The sequence below is a fragment of the Syngnathus typhle genome, linkage group LG22 (genome assembly GCF_033458585.1).
Source record: "Syngnathus typhle isolate RoL2023-S1 ecotype Sweden linkage group LG22, RoL_Styp_1.0, whole genome shotgun sequence".
NCBI lineage: Eukaryota > Metazoa > Chordata > Actinopteri > Syngnathiformes > Syngnathidae > Syngnathus > Syngnathus typhle.
In genome coordinates this window covers 4,881,755-4,904,489 of record NC_083759.1, presented here as the reverse complement: position 1 = coordinate 4,904,489, position 22,735 = coordinate 4,881,755, and the positions used below count along the sequence as shown (strand labels likewise).

General features: G+C 41.0%; 1 protein-coding gene across 5 annotated transcripts; it reads right to left on the bottom strand.

The window, feature by feature from the left end:
• Positions 1 to 144: 144 nt before the first annotated feature.
• On the bottom strand, positions 145 to 22,492 carry LOC133146488 (uncharacterized). Of its 5 annotated transcripts, XM_061270286.1 has the most exons (36): positions 22,342 to 22,492; positions 22,096 to 22,205; positions 21,668 to 21,719; positions 21,354 to 21,539; positions 21,112 to 21,267; positions 19,409 to 19,441; positions 18,628 to 18,786; positions 18,358 to 18,525; positions 17,803 to 17,835; positions 17,349 to 17,507; positions 17,079 to 17,249; positions 16,534 to 16,566; positions 15,769 to 15,927; positions 15,501 to 15,671; positions 14,964 to 14,993; positions 14,002 to 14,160; positions 13,734 to 13,904; positions 13,188 to 13,220; positions 12,555 to 12,713; positions 12,293 to 12,460; positions 10,660 to 10,689; positions 9,698 to 9,856; positions 9,430 to 9,600; positions 7,863 to 7,892; positions 6,901 to 7,059; positions 6,633 to 6,803; positions 6,087 to 6,119; positions 5,454 to 5,612; positions 5,192 to 5,359; positions 3,559 to 3,588; positions 2,597 to 2,755; positions 2,329 to 2,499; positions 1,779 to 1,811; positions 1,146 to 1,304; positions 884 to 1,051; positions 145 to 308 (listed from the first exon to the last, which is right to left on the bottom strand). In XM_061270286.1, exons 1-36 carry the CDS (start codon positions 22,367 to 22,369, stop codon positions 145 to 147), a joined length of 4,302 nt encoding a protein of 1,433 aa, XP_061126270.1. In that variant the 5' UTR covers positions 22,370 to 22,492. The 5 variants fall into 5 exon arrangements, with proteins under 5 accessions (XP_061126270.1, XP_061126272.1, XP_061126271.1 ...); XM_061270288.1 differs by lacking the exons at positions 5,192 to 5,359; positions 5,454 to 5,612; positions 6,087 to 6,119; XM_061270287.1 differs by lacking the exons at positions 12,293 to 12,460; positions 12,555 to 12,713; positions 13,188 to 13,220.
• Between the last annotated feature and the right edge of the window lie 243 nt (positions 22,493 to 22,735).

Below are 22,735 nucleotides of genomic sequence, written 5' to 3'. Positions count from 1 at the left end.
TGAGGAGCAAAGTTGAATCACCGATTATTGTCAAAGATTACATTATGTTTTTCACAAATCTAACTCATGTTCATAAAACAACTTTCAGGAGGGCATATCTATCGACTTTTTTTTTTTTAATGGACATAGAAAGTCTACACACCCCTATTCAAAGCCAGGTTGGGGTGAAAGAAAAGTGAGAGAAAGTGAGAGCAAGATAACTTTCCTGCCCATAATGTGACAAGTTGGGGCAATTACCAGTTTCAAGGTCAATTTACAACAAAGATTATACAATAGTACAATACCTTCTTCTGGACACGGAGAGAGAGCTGTGGAGAAAAAAAAACCCATACTTTTAAATAAAATACAAGATATATTCTTAGAAAATTTTCTCCACCCAGGACCAGAATATTTCAAAACTTTGTATGTTGTGGGACTATAACAATGTCTTTACACCATTCTGTGGATTTCTGGTACAGACTGTATTTTTTGATTGGCAGACTGGGGCTTTAACGCCCCATTTAAGAAAGGGAACTGGTGTGGTGGGTTAGTTAGCTTCAGGGTAGTTCAGACCAGCCCACATCACATCTTTGGACTCAGCATTCGTCCGTTTCTCTGTCATGTTCTGATTCTTAAGGACAGCAGGTGTAGCAGCTACTACAGGGGTCATTCAATAACGTCTGTCCTTTATGACCAGTTATGATCTTTTTTTTCTTCTGGACTAAATTTCCCAGGGGGTTAGGGGAGTCTTGTTCTTAAACCCGACGAAGCTACGGGGGTTAAACATTATTTGTGTTCACAGCTTAATAAAAATGTAATAATAATAATTCACATTAGGCCTGTGAATCGCTCGACATTCATAAGGCGATTGTTATTTCGACAGTTTTATATATGAAGCACTTACATGAAACCGGTTCACAGTACTCCCCAGATGGAGGAATACCAAAAATGCAGTCACAGGTTGGTGTCATGGTATTGCTGCATGTATCAAAAGTGTCACAGATGTCACATGTCCATCCAAACGAGTCTTCACACTGACACTCGCGTCCTCCCGTAGAGTTTGGATAGCAGGCTTAAAAGGCATAGTCAAAAATGTACTACTCTATTTAGAAACATTAAACTCATCCATTCATCCTGAGGATTGATAAATTGAAAAAGGTTCTCACCTGTGGTCAAATTCCAGCTTGTCAGTATTAAATTATCTGCAATCTCAAATAGTACAGAGACATCCGCCACAGCAGCCCTCAAAAGAGCAATGACATCTAACGGCTGTAGATCATCATCGAGTTGTGGAGGGCTCAACGTAAGGACAATGTCCACTGTCGCTGAACGAGAGTAGAGGAGACAGAACAAAAGGAATTAATTTACAATAACGAAATTCGTCAGGCCATTTTGGCTTATCCTTATCAAACCTTTTGTGGTGCTCTTTTTTTATATTTGATAGAGCTTTGTACATACAAAAGTCAGTCTTAAACAGTTCTTCTCAATTATTTTTTTTACAACTCCCTGTCTGAAGAAGAAAACATTTTGTGCCAATTTAAACCCTTCGCCACTTCTACGGACAGTTTCATTTGTATATAGAATGGATATATGGACACCTGTGTATTACAGTGTATCTGTATTAAAACTAAAAAAAGGATTTACAAAAAAGAATTACAGTATGGATCAACTTACAACAAAGACTATAACAAGATAACTTTCCTGCCCATAATGGGACAAGCCTGTTACGAGTTTTATGATACAGCGTGGGATTAAAGAATAGATCACCATCAAACAAAGAATTTACAATAGGACAATACCTTCGGTCATTTGTGGGTCACACAGTGGAGGAACTGGAGAAAAAATGAAAAACAAGTTGAAAACATGCAACAAGATAGTATATTCAAAAGAAATGTTGTCAACCCAAAACCAGAACATTTAAAAAATGTGTTTGTTCTGGGGCCATAACAATGTCTTTATGCCAATCTGTGGATTTTTGGCACCGACCGTACTTTCAGATTGGTGGACAGGGGGTTTTGATGCCCCAATTCAAGAAAGGTAACTGGTGTGGTGCATTGATTGTAGCTTTAGCAGGCATGTATGCATGCATCTTTGCTCATCCAGGCATACAAACATTGCTAGCAAACTCGTTGCAAAGGTACAATGAGAAATCAAACTGCTGCTCAACTACTCGAAGCAATTGGGGCATCAGTCGGGTCATGCCCAAACATTTAAAACCATCAATAACATTACCATAATAATATTAGCAATATAATTATCTTGCTTCTTCAAAATCTATTTAGCAGAGGGAAATGGAAGAATGAAAAATGGCAACTGTTAATTCGACAATTTTATACAGGACCCACTTACTTGAAATTGGTTCACAGAACTGCCCAAATGAAGGAATTCCCAAAATGCAGTCACACGTTGGTGTACTGTCATTGCTGCATGTATCAGAAGTGGCACAGATGTCACATGACCATCTAAACAAATCCTCACATTGACACTTGTGTCGTCCTCCCGTAGAGTTTGGATAGCAGGCTTAAAAGACATCGTCACAAATGTATTAGTAACCTACTTGGAAACATTAAACTCATCCATTTATCCATGGGATTAATAAATTGAAAGAAGTTCTCACCTGTGGTCAAATTCCAGCTTGTTAGGGTTAAATCATCTGCTATCTCAAATGGTACAGATACATTATCCACAGCAGCCCTCAAAAGATCAATGATATCTAATGGCTGTAGATCATCATCGAATGGTGGAGGCGTCACCCTGAGGACAATGTCCACTGTCACTGGAGAAGAGCACAGGAGAAAAAATGAAAGGAAGTAATTGAGATTAAGGCCATTCGTTATGATTTTGGCTTATCCTAATGAAACCTTTTGTGGTGCTCTTTTTTCATATACAATAGAGCTATGTACATTGGAAGATTTGGGAGCAAAAAGTCTGCTGTTAGGTGTGGAAACATTCTTGCTTGATTAGTTATCTAAAATGCTCGACTAGTATCTGTTTCCACAACCTTGTAAAACAAAGAGCTAAGACCCTCTGCACCGATTAACCAGTTGGCAGAGGTGACCCTCGAAATCTGTTCACTCTCACCCCCAGCCTGCTTTTTCTCAATAAATATTCTCCTGCAAGAAGCAAAAGTAAAACTGCTTTCAAGCACCTCTGTGTCATACAAGGTGATGAAGGCTTTCTCCGCTTGCAATTGTAAAATGGCCAAACTGTCTCACGTGTGATTCTTGCATAAAAGATAGCGTGGGGAAAACTCTATCATCTGTCATAAACAGTTTTTCCCAATTCTTTTTTTACAAGCCCCTCTCGGAAGAAGAAAACAATTTGTGCTAACTTGAACCCTTCACCACTTCTACAGACAGTTTCATTTTTTGTCTGTAAAATGGTTCTAAGTACACCTGTGCATTGCAGTGTATTTGTATTAAAATTAAAACAAGGTTTAGGAAAAAGAGCTTACAGAAAAGACTATAACAAGATAACTTTCCTGCCTATAATGGGACAAGCCTGTTACGAGTTTTATGATACAGTGTGGGATTAAAGAATAGATCACCACAAAACAAAGAATTTACAATAGGACAATACCTTCTGGTCCATGTTGACACGGAGGAAGAACTGGAGAAAACATGAAAGAAAAGTTGAAAAACATACAACAAGATATATTCAAAAGAAATGTTGTCAACGCAAAACATGAATATTTAGTAACTTTGTTTGTTCTGGGGGGCGGTTCGGTCCCTGTATCATCGATGCCAGAGTTTGGTCCGCATTTCCGGCAGTAAGTCGGATTCGTTCTCAGTGAGGGTTGGACTCCGCCAAGGCTGCCCTTTGTCACCGATTCTGTTCATAGTTTTTATGGACAGAATTTCTAGGCGCAGCCGAGGCGTTGAGGGTGTCCGGTTTGGGGACCTCAGCATCGCGTCTCTGCTTTTTGCAGACGACGTGGTGCTGTTGGCTTCTTCAGGCCGTGATCTCCAGCTCTCACTGGAGCGGTTCGCAGCCGAGTGTGAAGCGGTCGGGATGAGGGTCAGCACCTCCAAATCCGAGTCCATGGTCCTCGATCGGAAAAGGGTGGAATGCCCTCTCCGGATCGGGGATGAGATCCTGCCCCAAGTGGAGGAGTTTAAGTATCTTGGGGTCTTGTTCACGAGTGAGGGGAGGATGGAGCGCGAGATCGACAGGCGGATCGGTGCAGCGTCGGCAGTAATGCGGACTTTGTACCGGTCCGTCGTGGTAAAGAGAGAGCTGAGCCAAAAGGCAAAGCTCTCAATTTACCGGTCGATTTACGCTCCTACCCTCACCTATGGTCACGAGCTATGGGTCGTGACCGAAAGAACGAGATCCCGGATACAAGCGGCCGAAATGAGTTTTCTCCGCAGGATGTCCGGGCTCTCCCTTAGAGATAGGGTGAGAAGTTCGGTCATCCGGGAGAGACTCGGAGTAGAGCCGCTGCTCCTCCACGTAGAGAGGAGCCAGATGAGGTGGCTCGGGCATATCATCAGGATGCCTCCTGGACGCCTCCCTGGGGAGGTGTTCCGGGCATGTCCCACCGGTAGGAGACCCCGGGGACGACCCAGGACGCGCTGGAGAGACTATGTCTCTCAGCTGGCCTGGGAACGCCTTGGGATCCCCCGGGATGAGCTAGATGAAGTGGCTGGGGAGAGGGAAGTCTGGGAGTCCCTCCTGAAGCTGCTGCCCCCGCGACCCGACCCCGGATAAGCGGAAGAAGATGGATGGATGGATGTTTGTTCTGGGGCAATGGCACGTCTACACCAATCTGTGGATTTCTGGTACAGACTGTATTTTTTGATTGGCAGACTGGGGCTTTAACGCCCCATTTAAGAAAGGGAACTGGTGTGGTGGGTTAGTTAGCTTCAGGGTAGTTCAGACCAGCCCACATCACATCTTTGGACTCAGCATTCGTCCGTTTCTCTGTCATGTTCTGATTCTTAAGGACAGCAGGTGTAGCAGCTACTACAGGGGTCATTCAATAACGTCTGTCCTTTATGACCAGTTATGATCTTTTTTTTCTTCTGGACTAAATTTCCCAGGGGGTTAGGGGAGTCTTGTTCTTAAACCCGACGAAGCTACGGGGGTTAAACATTATTTGTGTTCACAGCTTAATAAAAATGTAATAATAATAATTCACATTAGGCCTGTGAATCGCTCGACATTCATAAGGCGATTGTTATTTCGACAGTTTTATATATGAAGCACTTACATGAAACCGGTTCACAGTACTCCCCAGATGGAGGAATACCAAAAATGCAGTCACAGGTTGGTGTCATGGTATTGCTGCATGTATCAAAAGTGTCACAGATGTCACATGTCCATCCAAACGAGTCTTCACACTGACACTCGCGTCCTCCCGTAGAGTTTGGATAGCAGGCTTAAAAGGCATAGTCAAAAATGTACTACTCTATTTAGAAACATTAAACTCATCCATTCATCCTGAGGATTGATAAATTGAAAAAGGTTCTCACCTGTGGTCAAATTCCAGCTTGTCAGTATTAAATTATCTGCAATCTCAAATAGTACAGAGACATCCGCCACAGCAGCCCTCAAAAGAGCAATGACATCTAACGGCTGTAGATCATCATCGAGTTGTGGAGGGCTCAACGTAAGGACAATGTCCACTGTCGCTGAACGAGAGTAGAGGAGACAGAACAAAAGGAATTAATTTACAATAACGAAATTCGTCAGGCCATTTTGGCTTATCCTTATCAAACCTTTTGTGGTGCTCTTTTTTTATATTTGATAGAGCTTTGTACATACAAAAGTCAGTCTTAAACAGTTCTTCTCAATTATTTTTTTTACAACTCCCTGTCTGAAGAAGAAAACATTTTGTGCCAATTTAAACCCTTCGCCACTTCTACGGACAGTTTCATTTGTATATAGAATGGATATATGGACACCTGTGTATTACAGTGTATCTGTATTAAAACTAAAAAAAGGATTTACAAAAAAGAATTACAGTATGGATCAACTTACAACAAAGACTATAACAAGATAACTTTCCTGCCCATAATGGGACAAGCCTGTTACGAGTTTTATGATACAGCGTGGGATTAAAGAATAGATCACCATCAAACAAAGAATTTACAATAGGACAATACCTTCGGTCATTTGTGGGTCACACAGTGGAGGAACTGGAGAAAAAATGAAAAACAAGTTGAAAACATGCAACAAGATAGTATATTCAAAAGAAATGTTGTCAACCCAAAACCAGAACATTTAAAAAATGTGTTTGTTCTGGGGCCATAACAATGTCTTTATGCCAATCTGTGGATTTTTGGCACCGACCGTACTTTCAGATTGGTGGACAGGGGGTTTTGATGCCCCAATTCAAGAAAGGTAACTGGTGTGGTGCATTGGTTGTAGCTTTAGCATGCATGCATGCATCTTTGCTCATCCAGGCATACAAACATTGCTAGCAAACCCGTTGCAAAGGTACAATGAGAAATCAAACTGCTGCTCAACTACTCAAAGCAATTGGGCCATCAGTCGGGTCATGCCCAAACATTTAAAACCATCAATAACATTACCCTAATAATATTAGCAATATAATTATCTTGCTTCTTCAAAATCTATTTAGCAGAGGGAAATGGAAGAATGAAAAATGGCAACTGTTATTTCGACAATTTTATACAGGACCCACTTACTTGAAATTGGTTCACAGAACTGCCCAAATGAAGGAATTCCCAAAATGCAGTCACACGTTGGTGTACTGTCATTGCTGCATGTATCAGAAGTGGCACAGATGTCACATGACCATCTAAACAAATCCTCACATTGACACTTGTGTCGTCCTCCCGTAGAGTTTGGATAGCAGGCTTAAAAGACATCGTCACAAATGTATTAGTAACCTACTTGGAAACATTAAACTCATCCATTTATCCATGGGATTAATAAATTGAAAGAAGTTCTCACCTGTGGTCAAATTCCAGCTTGTTAGGGTTAAATCATCTGCTATCTCAAATGGTACAGATACATTATCCACAGCAGCCCTCAAAAGATCAATGATATCTAATGGCTGTAGATCATCATCGAATGGTGGAGGCGTCACCCTGAGGACAATGTCCACTGTCACTGGAGAAGAGCACAGGAGAAAAAATGAAAGGAAGTAATTGAGATTAAGGCCATTCGTTATGATTTTGGCTTATCCTAATGAAACCTTTTGTGGTGCTCTTTTTTCATATACAATAGAGCTATGTACATTGGAAGATTTGGGAGCAAAAAGTCTGCTGTTAGGTGTGGAAACATTCTTGCTTGATTAGTTATCTAAAATGCTCGACTAGTATCTGTTTCCACAACCTTGTAAAACAAAGAGCTAAGACCCTCTGCACCGATTAACCAGTTGGCAGAGGTGACCCTCGAAATCTGTTCACTCTCACCCCCAGCCTGCTTTTTCTCAATAAATATTCTCCTGCAAGAAGCAAAAGTAAAACTGCTTTCAAGCACCTCTGTGTCATACAAGGTGATGAAGGCTTTCTCCGCTTGCAATTGTAAAATGGCCAAACTGTCTCACGTGTGATTCTTGCATAAAAGATAGCGTGGGGAAAACTCTATCATCTGTCATAAACAGTTTTTCCCAATTCTTTTTTTACAAGCCCCTCTCGGAAGAAGAAAACAATTTGTGCTAACTTGAACCCTTCACCACTTCTACAGACAGTTTCATTTTTTGTCTGTAAAATGGTTCTAAGTACACCTGTGCATTGCAGTGTATTTGTATTAAAATTAAAACAAGGTTTAGGAAAAAGAGCTTACAGAAAAGACTATAACAAGATAACTTTCCTGCCTATAATGGGACAAGCCTGTTACGAGTTTTATGATACAGTGTGGGATTAAAGAATAGATCACCACAAAACAAAGAATTTACAATAGGACAATACCTTCTGGTCCATGTTGACACGGAGGAAGAACTGGAGAAAACATGAAAGAAAAGTTGAAAAACATACAACAAGATATATTCAAAAGAAATGTTGTCAACGCAAAACATGAATATTTAGTAACTTTGTTTGTTCTGGGGGGCGGTTCGGTCCCTGTATCATCGATGCCAGAGTTTGGTCCGCATTTCCGGCAGTAAGTCGGATTCGTTCTCAGTGAGGGTTGGACTCCGCCAAGGCTGCCCTTTGTCACCGATTCTGTTCATAGTTTTTATGGACAGAATTTCTAGGCGCAGCCGAGGCGTTGAGGGTGTCCGGTTTGGGGACCTCAGCATCGCGTCTCTGCTTTTTGCAGACGACGTGGTGCTGTTGGCTTCTTCAGGCCGTGATCTCCAGCTCTCACTGGAGCGGTTCGCAGCCGAGTGTGAAGCGGTCGGGATGAGGGTCAGCACCTCCAAATCCGAGTCCATGGTCCTCGGTCGGAAAAGGGTGGAATGCCCTCTCCGGATCGGGGATGAGATCCTGCCCCAAGTGGAGGAGTTTAAGTATCTTGGGGTCTTGTTCACGAGTGAGGGGAGGATGGAGCGCGAGATCGACAGGCGGATCGGTGCAGCGTCGGCAGTAATGCGGACTTTGTACCGGTCCGTCGTGGTAAAGAGAGAGCTGAGCCAAAAGGCAAAGCTCTCAATTTACCGGTCGATTTACGCTCCTACCCTCACCTATGGTCACGAGCTATGGGTCGTGACCGAAAGAACGAGATCCCGGATACAAGCGGCCGAAATGAGTTTTCTCCGCAGGATGTCCGGGCTCTCCCTTAGAGATAGGGTGAGAAGTTCGGTCATCCGGGAGAGACTCGGAGTAGAGCCGCTGCTCCTCCACGTAGAGAGGAGCCAGATGAGGTGGCTCGGGCATATCATCAGGATGCCTCCTGGACGCCTCCCTGGGGAGGTGTTCCGGGCATGTCCCACCGGTAGGAGACCCCGGGGACGACCCAGGACGCGCTGGAGAGACTATGTCTCTCAGCTGGCCTGGGAACGCCTTGGGATCCCCCGGGATGAGCTAGATGAAGTGGCTGGGGAGAGGGAAGTCTGGGAGTCCCTCCTGAAGCTGCTGCCCCCGCGACCCGACCCCGGATAAGCGGAAGAAGATGGATGGATGGATGTTTGTTCTGGGGCAATGGCACGTCTACACCAATCTGTGGATTTCAGGCACCGACTGTACTTTTGGATTGGTGGACTGGGGTTTTGATGCCCCATTTAAGAAAGGTAACTGGTGTGGTGCATTGGTTGTAGCTTTAGCATGCATGCATGCATCTTTGCTCATCCAGGCATACAAACATTGCTAGCAAACCCGTTGCAAAGGTACAATGAGAAATCAAACTGCTGCTCAACTACTCAAAGCAATTGGGCCATCAGTCGGGTCATGCCCAAACATTTAAAACCATCAATAACATTACCCTAATAATATTAGCAATATAATTATCTTGCTTCTTCAAAATCTATTTAGCAGAGGGAAATGGAAGAATGAAAAATGGCAACTGTTATTTCGACAATTTTATACAGGACCCACTTACTTGAAATTGGTTCACAGAACTGCCCAAATGAAGGAATTCCCAAAATGCAGTCACACGTTGGTGTACTGTCATTGCTGCATGTATCAGAAGTGGCACAGATGTCACATGACCATCTAAACAAATCCTCACATTGACACTTGTGTCGTCCTCCCGTAGAGTTTGGATAGCAGGCTTAAAAGACATCGTCACAAATGTATTAGTAACCTACTTGGAAACATTAAACTCATCCATTTATCCATGGGATTAATAAATTGAAAGAAGTTCTCACCTGTGGTCAAATTCCAGCTTGTTAGGGTTAAATCATCTGCTATCTCAAATGGTACAGATACATTATCCACAGCAGCCCTCAAAAGATCAATGATATCTAATGGCTGTAGATCATCATCGAATGGTGGAGGCGTCACCCTGAGGACAATGTCCACTGTCACTGGAGAAGAGCACAGGAGAAAAAATGAAAGGAAGTAATTGAGATTAAGGCCATTCGTTATGATTTTGGCCTATCCTAATGAAACCTTTTGTGGTGCTCTTTTTTCATATACAATAGAGCTATGTACATTGGAAGATTTGGGAGCAAAAAGTCTGCTGTTAGGTGTGGAAACATTCTTGCTTGATTAGTTATCTAAAATGCTCGACTAGTATCTGTTTCCACAACCTTGTAAAACAAAGAGCTAAGACCCTCTGCACCGATTAACCAGTTGGCAGAGGTGACCCTCGAAATCTGTTCACTCTCACCCCCAGCCTGCTTTTTCTCAATAAATATTCTCCTGCAAGAAGCAAAAGTAAAACTGCTTTCAAGCACCTCTGTGTCATACAAGGTGATGAAGGCTTTCTCCGCTTGCAATTGTAAAATGGCCAAACTGTCTCACGTGTGATTCTTGCATAAAAGATAGCGTGGGGAAAACTCTATCATCTGTCATAAACAGTTTTTCCCAATTCTTTTTTTACAAGCCCCTCTCGGAAGAAGAAAACAATTTGTGCTAACTTGAACCCTTCACCACTTCTACAGACAGTTTCATTTTTTGTCTGTAAAATGGTTCTAAGTACACCTGTGCATTGCAGTGTATTTGTATTAAAATTAAAACAAGGTTTAGGAAAAAGAGCTTACAGAAAAGACTATAACAAGATAACTTTCCTGCCTATAATGGGACAAGCCTGTTACGAGTTTTATGATACAGTGTGGGATTAAAGAATAGATCACCACAAAACAAAGAATTTACAATAGGACAATACCTTCTGGTCCATGTTGACACGGAGGAAGAACTGGAGAAAACATGAAAGAAAAGTTGAAAAACATACAACAAGATATATTCAAAAGAAATGTTGTCAACGCAAAACATGAATATTTAGTAACTTTGTTTGTTCTGGGGGGCGGTTCGGTCCCTGTATCATCGATGCCAGAGTTTGGTCCGCATTTCCGGCAGTAAGTCGGATTCGTTCTCAGTGAGGGTTGGACTCCGCCAAGGCTGCCCTTTGTCACCGATTCTGTTCATAGTTTTTATGGACAGAATTTCTAGGCGCAGCCGAGGCGTTGAGGGTGTCCGGTTTGGGGACCTCAGCATCGCGTCTCTGCTTTTTGCAGACGACGTGGTGCTGTTGGCTTCTTCAGGCCGTGATCTCCAGCTCTCACTGGAGCGGTTCGCAGCCGAGTGTGAAGCGGTCGGGATGAGGGTCAGCACCTCCAAATCCGAGTCCATGGTCCTCGATCGGAAAAGGGTGGAATGCCCTCTCCGGATCGGGGATGAGATCCTGCCCCAAGTGGAGGAGTTTAAGTATCTTGGGGTCTTGTTCACGAGTGAGGGGAGGATGGAGCGCGAGATCGACAGGCGGATCGGTGCAGCGTCGGCAGTAATGCGGACTTTGTACCGGTCCGTCGTGGTAAAGAGAGAGCTGAGCCAAAAGGCAAAGCTCTCAATTTACCGGTCGATTTACGCTCCTACCCTCACCTATGGTCACGAGCTATGGGTCGTGACCGAAAGAACGAGATCCCGGATACAAGCGGCCGAAATGAGTTTTCTCCGCAGGATGTCCGGGCTCTCCCTTAGAGATAGGGTGAGAAGTTCGGTCATCCGGGAGAGACTCGGAGTAGAGCCGCTGCTCCTCCACGTAGAGAGGAGCCAGATGAGGTGGCTCGGGCATATCATCAGGATGCCTCCTGGACGCCTCCCTGGGGAGGTGTTCCGGGCATGTCCCACCGGTAGGAGACCCCGGGGACGACCCAGGACGCGCTGGAGAGACTATGTCTCTCAGCTGGCCTGGGAACGCCTTGGGATCCCCCGGGATGAGCTAGATGAAGTGGCTGGGGAGAGGGAAGTCTGGGAGTCCCTCCTGAAGCTGCTGCCCCCGCGACCCGACCCCGGATAAGCGGAAGAAGATGGATGGATGGATGTTTGTTCTGGGGCAATGGCACGTCTACACCAATCTGTGGATTTCTGGTACAGACTGTATTTTTTGATTGGCAGACTGGGGCTTTAACGCCCCATTTAAGAAAGGGAACTGGTGTGGTGGGTTAGTTAGCTTCAGGGTAGTTCAGACCAGCCCACATCACATCTTTGGACTCAGCATTCGTCCGTTTCTCTGTCATGTTCTGATTCTTAAGGACAGCAGGTGTAGCAGCTACTACAGGGGTCATTCAATAACGTCTGTCCTTTATGACCAGTTATGATCTTTTTTTTCTTCTGGACTAAATTTCCCAGGGGGTTAGGGGAGTCTTGTTCTTAAACCCGACGAAGCTACGGGGGTTAAACATTATTTGTGTTCACAGCTTAATAAAAATGTAATAATAATAATTCACATTAGGCCTGTGAATCGCTCGACATTCATAAGGCGATTGTTATTTCGACAGTTTTATATATGAAGCACTTACATGAAACCGGTTCACAGTACTCCCCAGATGGAGGAATACCAAAAATGCAGTCACAGGTTGGTGTCATGGTATTGCTGCATGTATCAAAAGTGTCACAGATGTCACATGTCCATCCAAACGAGTCTTCACACTGACACTCGCGTCCTCCCGTAGAGTTTGGATAGCAGGCTTAAAAGGCATAGTCAAAAATGTACTACTCTATTTAGAAACATTAAACTCATCCATTCATCCTGAGGATTGATAAATTGAAAAAGGTTCTCACCTGTGGTCAAATTCCAGCTTGTCAGTATTAAATTATCTGCAATCTCAAATAGTACAGAGACATCCGCCACAGCAGCCCTCAAAAGAGCAATGACATCTAACGGCTGTAGATCATCATCGAGTTGTGGAGGGCTCAACGTAAGGACAATGTCCACTGTCGCTGAACGAGAGTAGAGGAGACAGAACAAAAGGAATTAATTTACAATAACGAAATTCGTCAGGCCATTTTGGCTTATCCTTATCAAACCTTTTGTGGTGCTCTTTTTTTATATTTGATAGAGCTTTGTACATACAAAAGTCAGTCTTAAACAGTTCTTCTCAATTATTTTTTTTACAACTCCCTGTCTGAAGAAGAAAACATTTTGTGCCAATTTAAACCCTTCGCCACTTCTACGGACAGTTTCATTTGTATATAGAATGGATATATGGACACCTGTGTATTACAGTGTATCTGTATTAAAACTAAAAAAAGGATTTACAAAAAAGAATTACAGTATGGATCAACTTACAACAAAGACTATAACAAGATAACTTTCCTGCCCATAATGGGACAAGCCTGTTACGAGTTTTATGATACAGCGTGGGATTAAAGAATAGATCACCATCAAACAAAGAATTTACAATAGGACAATACCTTCGGTCATTTGTGGGTCACACAGTGGAGGAACTGGAGAAAAAATGAAAAACAAGTTGAAAACATGCAACAAGATAGTATATTCAAAAGAAATGTTGTCAACCCAAAACCAGAACATTTAAAAAATGTGTTTGTTCTGGGGCCATAACAATGTCTTTATGCCAATCTGTGGATTTTTGGCACCGACCGTACTTTCAGATTGGTGGACAGGGGGTTTTGATGCCCCAATTCAAGAAAGGTAACTGGTGTGGTGCATTGGTTGTAGCTTTAGCATGCATGCATGCATCTTTGCTCATCCAGGCATACAAACATTGCTAGCAAACCCGTTGCAAAGGTACAATGAGAAATCAAACTGCTGCTCAACTACTCAAAGCAATTGGGCCATCAGTCGGGTCATGCCCAAACATTTAAAACCATCAATAACATTACCCTAATAATATTAGCAATATAATTATCTTGCTTCTTCAAAATCTATTTAGCAGAGGGAAATGGAAGAATGAAAAATGGCAACTGTTATTTCGACAATTTTATACAGGACCCACTTACTTGAAATTGGTTCACAGAACTGCCCAAATGAAGGAATTCCCAAAATGCAGTCACACGTTGGTGTACTGTCATTGCTGCATGTATCAGAAGTGGCACAGATGTCACATGACCATCTAAACAAATCCTCACATTGACACTTGTGTCGTCCTCCCGTAGAGTTTGGATAGCAGGCTTAAAAGACATCGTCACAAATGTATTAGTAACCTACTTGGAAACATTAAACTCATCCATTTATCCATGGGATTAATAAATTGAAAGAAGTTCTCACCTGTGGTCAAATTCCAGCTTGTTAGGGTTAAATCATCTGCTATCTCAAATGGTACAGATACATTATCCACAGCAGCCCTCAAAAGATCAATGATATCTAATGGCTGTAGATCATCATCGAATGGTGGAGGCGTCACCCTGAGGACAATGTCCACTGTCACTGGAGAAGAGCACAGGAGAAAAAATGAAAGGAAGTAATTGAGATTAAGGCCATTCGTTATGATTTTGGCCTATCCTAATGAAACCTTTTGTGGTGCTCTTTTTTCATATACAATAGAGCTATGTACATTGGAAGATTTGGGAGCAAAAAGTCTGCTGTTAGGTGTGGAAACATTCTTGCTTGATTAGTTATCTAAAATGCTCGACTAGTATCTGTTTCCACAACCTTGTAAAACAAAGAGCTAAGACCCTCTGCACCGATTAACCAGTTGGCAGAGGTGACCCTCGAAATCTGTTCACTCTCACCCCCAGCCTGCTTTTTCTCAATAAATATTCTCCTGCAAGAAGCAAAAGTAAAACTGCTTTCAAGCACCTCTGTGTCATACAAGGTGATGAAGGCTTTCTCCGCTTGCAATTGTAAAATGGCCAAACTGTCTCACGTGTGATTCTTGCATAAAAGATAGCGTGGGGAAAACTCTATCATCTGTCATAAACAGTTTTTCCCAATTCTTTTTTTACAAGCCCCTCTCGGAAGAAGAAAACAATTTGTGCTAACTTGAACCCTTCACCACTTCTACAGACAGTTTCATTTTTTGTCTGTAAAATGGTTCTAAGTACACCTGTGCATTGCAGTGTATTTGTATTAAAATTAAAACAAGGTTTAGGAAAAAGAGCTTACAGAAAAGACTATAACAAGATAACTTTCCTGCCTATAATGGGACAAGCCTGTTACGAGTTTTATGATACAGTGTGGGATTAAAGAATAGATCACCACAAAACAAAGAATTTACAATAGGACAATACCTTCTGGTCCATGTTGACACGGAGGAAGAACTGGAGAAAACATGAAAGAAAAGTTGAAAAACATACAACAAGATATATTCAAAAGAAATGTTGTCAACGCAAAACATGAATATTTAGTAACTTTGTTTGTTCTGGGGCAATGGCACGTCTACACCAATCTGTGGATTTCAGGCACCGACCGTACTTTTAGATTGGTGGACTGGGGTTTTGATTCCCCATTTAAGAAAGGTAACTGGTGTGGTGCATTGGTTGTAGCTTTAGCATGCATGCATGCATCTTTGCTCATCCAGGCATACAAACATTGCTAGCAAACTCGTTGCAAAGGTACAATGAGAAATCAAACTGCTGCTCAACTACTCGAAGCAATTGGGGCATCAGTCGGGTCATGCCCCAAACATTTAAAACCATCAATAACATTACCATAATAATATTAGCAATATAATTATCTTGCTTCTTCAAAATCTATTTAGCAGAGGGAAATGGAAGAATGAAAAATGGCAACTGTTAATTCGACAATTTTATACAGGACCCACTTACTTGAAATTGGTTCACAGAACTGCCCAAATGAAGGAATTCCCAAAATGCAGTCACACGTTGGTGTACTGTCATTGCTGCATGTATCAGAAGTGGCACAGATGTCACATGACCATCTAAACAAATCCTCACATTGACACTTGTGTCGTCCTCCCGTAGAGTTTGGATAGCAGGCTTAAAAGACATCGCCACAAATGTATTAGTAACCTATTTGGAAACATTAAACTCGTCCATTTATCCATGGGATTAATAAATTGAAAGAAGTTCTCACCTGTGGTCAAATTCCAGCTTGTTAGTGTTAAATCATCTGCTATCTCAAATGGTACAGATACATTATCCACAGCAGCCCTCAAAAGATCAATGATATCTAATGGCTGTAGATCATCATCGAATGGTGGAGGCGTCACCCTGAGGACAATGTCCACTGTCGCTGGAGAAGAGCATCGGAGAAAGAACAAAAGGAATTAATTTACATTAAGGCCATTTGTCATAATTTTGGCTTATCCTGATGACACCTTTTGTGGTGCTCTTTTTTCATATACGATAGAGCTATGTACATTGGAAGATTTGGTAGCAAAAAGTCTGCTGTTAGGTGTGGAAACATCCTTTCTTAATTAGTTATCTAAAACGCTCAACTAGTATCTGTTTCCTCAACCTTGTAAAACAAAGAGCTAAAACGCTCTGCACTGATTAACCAGTTTGCAAGGGTGAAGCTCGAAACCTGTTCACTGTCACCCCCACCCTGCTTTTTCTCAATAAATATTCTCTTGTAAGAAGCAAAAGTAAAACTGCTTTCAAGCAGCTCTGTACCACACAGGGTGCTGATGGCTTTCTCCGCTTGCAAGCGTAAAATGGCCAAACTGTCTGTATTTGTATTAAAATTAAAACAAGGTTTACAAAAAAGAACTTAAAGAAAAGACTATTACAAGATAACCTTCCTGCCCATAGTGGGACAAGCCTGTTACGAGTTTTATGATACAGCGTGGGATTAAAGAATAGAGCACCACAAAACAAAGAATTTACAATAGGACAATACCTTCTGTTATTTGTGGTGGACACGGATGAAGAACTGGAGAAAAAATGAAAAAAAAGTTGAAAAACATACAACAAGATATATTCAAAAGAAATTTTGTCAACCCAAACACAGAATATTTAGAAATGTTGTTTGTTCTGGGGCCACAACAATGTCTTTATGCCAATCTGTGGATTTTTGGCACCGACTGTACTTTTGGATTGGTGGACTGGGGTTTTGATGCCCCATTTAACAAAGGTAACTGGTGTGGTGCATTGGTTGTTGCTTTAGCATGCATGCATGCATCTATGCTCATCCACACACACACACGTTCTAGCAAACTTGTTGTAGAGGTACAATGATAAATCAAACTACTGCTCAACTACTCAAAGCAATTGGCCATCAGTCGGGTCATGCCCCAAACATTCAAAACCATCAATAACATTACCCTAATAATATTAGCAATATAATTCTCTTGCTGCTTCAAATTCTATTTAGCAGAGGGAAATGGTAGAATGTACAATCGCTGGCAACTGTTATTTCGACAATTTTATACAGAACCCACTTACTTGAAATTGGTTCACAGAACTGCCCAAATGAAGGAATTCCCAAAATGCAGTCACACGTTGGTGTACTGTCATTGCTGCATGTATCAAAAGTCTCACAGATGTCACATGACCATCTAAACAAATCCTCACACTGACACTTGTGTCGCCCTCCCGTAGAGTTTGGATAGCAGGCTTAAAAGACATCGTCACAAATGTATTAGTAACCTATTTGGAAACATTAAACTCGTCCATTTATCCATGGGATTAATAAATTGAAAGAGGTTCTCTCACCTGTGGTCAAATTCCAGCTTGTTAGGGTTAAATCATCTTCTATCTCAAATGGTATAGAGACATTATCCACAGCAGCCCTCAAAAGATCAACAATATCTAATGGCTGTAGATCATTGTCGGATGGTGGAGGCTTCACCCTGAGGACAATGTCCACTGTCGCTGGAGAAGAGCAAAGGAGAAAGAACGAAAGGAAGTAATTGACATAAAGGCCATTCGTTATGATTTTGGCTTATCCTTAGCTGATGGCTTTTTCCGGTTGCAAGTGTAAAATGGCCAAACTGTCTGTATTTGTATTAAGATTAAAACAAGGTTTACAAAAAAGAACTTAAAGAAAAGACTATGACAAGATAACCTTCCTGCCCATAGTGGGACAAGCCTGTTACGAGTTTTATGATACAGCGTGGGATTAAAGAATAGAGCACCACAAAACAAAGAATTTACAATAGGAAAATACCTTCTATTATTTGTAGTTCACACGGAGGAAGAGCTGGAGAAAAAATGAAAAAAAAGTTGAATAACATACAACAAGATATATTCAAAAGACATTTTGTCAACCCAAACCTAGAATATTTAAAAAATGTATTTGTTCTGGGGCCATAACAATGTATTTATGCCAATCTGTGGATTTTTGGCACTGACTGTGCTTTTGGATTGGTGGACTGGGGTTTTGATGCCTCATCTAAGAAAGGTAACTGGTGTGGTGCATTGGTTGTAGCTTTATCATGCATGCATGCATGCATGCATCTTTGCTCATCCAGGGATACAAACATTGCTAGCAAACTCGTTGCAAAGGTACAATGAGAAATCAAACTGCTGCTCAACTACTCAAAGCAATTGGGCCATCAGTTGGGTCATGCCCCAAACATTCAAAACCATCAATAACATTACCCTAATAATATTACCAATATAATTCTGTTGCTGCTTCAAATTCTATTTAGCAGAGGGAAATGGTAGAATGTACAATCGCTGGCCACTGTTAATTCGACAATTTTATACAGGACCCACTTACTTGAAATTGGTTCACAGAACTGCCCAAATGAAGGAATTCCAAAAATGCAGTCACATGTTGGTGTACTGTCATTGCTGCATGTATCAAAAGTGTCACAGATGTCACATGACCATCCAAACAAATCCTCACACTGACACTTTTGTACTCCCGTAGAGTTTGGATAGCAGGCTTAAAAGACATTGTTACAAATTTATTAGTAACCTATGCTTTTTAAAAACATTAAACTCATCCATTTGTCCAGGGAATTAATAAACTGTCAGAAATTCTCACCTGTGGTCAAATTCCAGCTTGTTAGTGTTAAATTATCTGCAATCTCAAATTGTACCGAGACATCATCAACAGCAGATCTTAAAAGATCAACGATATCTAATGGCTGTAGATTGTCATCGAGTTGTGGAGGGCTCAACGTAAGGACAATGTCCACTGTCGCTGGAGAAGAGCACAGGAGAAAGAACAAAAGGAATGAATTTACATTTTTGAATTCATCATTTCGAGACCAGAATTTTCTGTGTGGGCTGCTGGCTTTACTCAATGTTAAATTTGTATTTTATTATTTTAAACTATGTTTCACAAAGACAACTTGCAGACAATTTGATCCTTTTGTACTTAACGTAACAAAAAAGCAATTTCACACATCAACAAATCATTACACGAACACATTCTCTTGTGGACAAAAAAACAAAACAAGTGGCTGCACAACATAGAATAGTCACAAAGACACGGTGAAAGGAAAACAAATATACTACAATTCAAGGATCCGTTGCATAATGTCAAATAATAATGCAAATTGTCACTCAGCAAAAATAAGTTTGACATGAAACTAATTTTAATAAATTGACACTCTGTTTCCTTGCCTTTGGAACCCAAATAAACCAAATTCATTTACATCGTGTTGGTGGATGCATGTGTATGTTTATAAAATAGATAATTACAATAGCTTGAAAATATATGAAAAAAAAATATATCACCTGCATGTGAATGTTAGAGCTGACCTTTTGGCATGAGTGATCGAAAACTACTATTGAAAAGAGTAATCAAAAATCGATGGTACCTGTAATTTGCTGTGTTGAAGGTGTGGTGATCCCTGTGAAGCACAAACAGTTAAAATAATATGTAAAGTCAGCAAAATGTTTCCAGATCTGGTACATTGCAACTCATGCGTATACGATGGCCGTATACCCATGTGAAAAAAATCTTGGTGCACTTGTTTAAAGAAAGCTAAACTCAAAATGGTCGAAATGAAATATGGATATGGGCAGAAGTACCAAACAAAACAGCCATTAGAATTAACCTAGTGCAACAGAAATATTATTTGTGTTTTACGGGATTTCGATTTATGGGTCGTTTCGTATAATGATGGCTAAATCACTTTTTTCAAAAACACCACTAAAAGAAGAGCATATTGTCTTTCAGAATAAAAACATATAGTGTTAGGGTTAGCCTTGTCTAGCTTGTTCATCAGTGTCATTTGTTTGTGTGTTTTGGGGACTACGAATAACATGTTTTGCTTCATTCCTATCCGCATTTTGTTAGTTTATAGCACTTGTAAAGTCACAGACAGACAGGTTTATGAGAAGAACTGGACTTGGTGCTTTCGATTTCACACTGCTGAACAGTCGTGGCTGACGTCAAGGCGGCTTGCCAAGCAACACTGGGAAATAAACAGCTTGTTACTGGCTCAGTCGTACTTCACTGCTGCAAGTGCAATTTTGAACTTTCACTTTTATTTTGGGAGTTCACTTTGCTAGTTGTAAGATTGCATAAAAACGCCACTTTCACTGCTCAAGGAAAATTCTAGAGTGAAAATCAGCACAGGCACACCCACAGTAAAACAACAGAAAATTATGTTTACTTCCTTCTTCTTTGTTTGTCACTGGTGTATATTTAAAAACAACAACGTTATAGACTTCCTCCTGTCTTGAGTTACGGGTGAACAAGACAGGTTTTTCAAGGTTCAATATTACATGTTAAAATGAAACCTGGACCTGAATCTTAGTGAGCCTAGTTTATTTCCACACTGAAGACACAAGTTTCAGGTCTTGGTCGTTTTTACCGTCTGCATTGAAATTAAAAGCTCAACTTTCATAATACAATGATTTTTGCACTGTTTTTATTTGCATTTTTATACTGCAGGGGTGTCAAACTCATTTTCACCCAGCTCAGTGGCCTAGTGGTAGAGTGTCCGCCCTGAGACTGGAAGGTTGTGGGTTCAAACCCCGGCCGGGTCATACCAAAGACTATAAAAATGGGACCCATTGCCTCCCTGCTTTGCACTCAGCATTAAAAGTTGGAATTAGGGGGTTAGATCACCAAATGATTCCCGAGCGCGGCACCACTGCTGCTCACTGCTCCCCTCTCCCCCAGGGGATGGGTTAAATGCAGAGGACAAATTTCACCACACCCAGATGTGTGTGTGACAATCATTGGGACTTTTTTAACTTTTTTTCGCGGGCCACATTGTAGCTTCTTTCGGAGGGCCATTATGAATGTCAACCCAAATAAATGTATGAGCATCTTATATTATATACAGTCAAAGCTACAAAACAAATTGACAAATAACTCATTTTCAAATCAGACGACAATTTACATTGTAGTAATGACACACTAATTTGATGCACAATTTGTCTTTGCCCCCGGGCCTTGAGTTTGACACCTGTGTTATACTGCGTATGTTTGAGGATCATTGCTGCAACTTTATCTTTGGTCTTCATGCTCCTCCTACTAGTGGAACTGTTTTATATAAGATGCACTTACTTGGTTTACAGAACTGCTCAAATGGAATCCCGTTAACGCAGTCGCACGTTTGTGTCTGAGCATTGCATGCACCAAAAGTGTCACAAATGTCTTCTGACCATAATAACTCCTCCTCACAGTGACACTGATATCCTCCAGTAGAGTTTTTATAGCAGGCTGAAAAAAAATGGACATATTAGCAAAGAGATTAAGGAAACTATGAAATTAAAATGAAGTGGTAACTTTAAGATCAAAACACTTACCTGTGGTCAAATTTAAACTTTCCACCAGCATCAAATCCTCTGTGATATTGAATGGTAAGAGAACATTTTCCAAAGCATTCCTCAGTTGATTAACTAAATCTATTGGTGTAATCCTTGGATTGTTAATTGAGAGGAATATGTCCACCGATTGTGTGGAGCAATTTGCTGCAGAACCGTTTCCTATGGCTGAAACAGACATATTGTACTTCTCACAAGTTAAGTCACAATTAAAAAAAAAAAAAAAAGAGTTTCAGTTAAGGGCCACATTTTAATGATGGATGCTCCACCCTAGTTAAGTACTATAAACCACTCACCATTCCTTTTTACTCTGCCATGACTGTGGGTTTGTTTTTTGTGAGTTAACTCCTGGAACGAATGAAAACGTTTCACATTAAATAACAAGTCAAGTTTATTTACACACCAAATTTGAGTTTAGAATTATAGTGATTGTGTTTTTTTCAACAGATGGTAATATATTTTGTTTTGTTAATGTTTCAGTACGTCTATCTTGTTCTGTCTGCCATCGTCTTCATCTCTATTTCTTCTACAATAGCTGACTAAAATTAACTATACCACAGTAAACATGACCAAAAAAAGGACCATTAGGCCGCATGGCTTTTATATTTGCCACATAACTAAAAAGTATTATTCAGTACCAATATAATACAGTGGTGGAAAAATAAACATCTGCATTTAATAATATTAAATTCTTGCAAGGCATTGAATGGCTTTAAATTCTTACTTTAAAAAACAAGTGGTGTGACTCTATGCAGTCCTTATTCCAGCAAAAGATGTAGGCACCCAGAAGAAGCAGAACGCCAAATCGAAGTGCCTTCAGCAGTGTCACCTCGGCTGTAGAGAGAAATAGAAAAGAAAACATTATGATAATCCATTGAAATCTAATAGAAAATTATCCATCCAACCAGCTCCTTTATATTTCAAGTAAAAACAATGCATATCATAGAAGAGCTGAAAAGTTGTCATTTACCTTTGGTCTTATTAATGAAAGCATCCATTTTATTGGATACTTTAAGAAATGTGTGCTTCAGTTGCTATCCATCAGCTTTATAGGGCATGTCTCTGTGTGGTGCACCAGTCCGACAGGTTAAGTTGCTTCACGCAAACGAACAATTAGAATCATTGGGTGTAATGATGTCAAATGAAAGAAATATGTTCCTTCTTCCTGGACGTTCTGGCTACTCATTTTCATTTAATCGAGTGTGAATCGAGTGTGAATCGAGTGTTACTCACTTCCATTTCGAAAAAAGATTTTGTTCTGCTAATTGCATGTGTGTGAGAGTCTTTCAAACTTTATATAGAGAGATGGAGAATAGGGAAATAATCCTTTCCCTTGTTTTCTGGAATTGCTTCTGTGTATAAAA

Bases quoted from the DNA above. Each gene is read 5' to 3' on its own strand.
- LOC133146488 (XM_061270286.1), bottom strand. From the start codon at position 22,369: ATGGATGCTTTCATTAATAAGACCAAAG. The intron at 9,857-10,659 runs GTATTGTCCTAT...GCTCTTCTCCAG, and splicing joins GTGTCAACATGGACCAGAAG to TGACAGTGGACATTGTCCTC. The intron at 2,500-2,596 runs GTGAGAACTTCT...ATGTCTTTTAAG, and splicing joins AAGCTGGAATTTGACCACAG to CCTGCTATCCAAACTCTACG.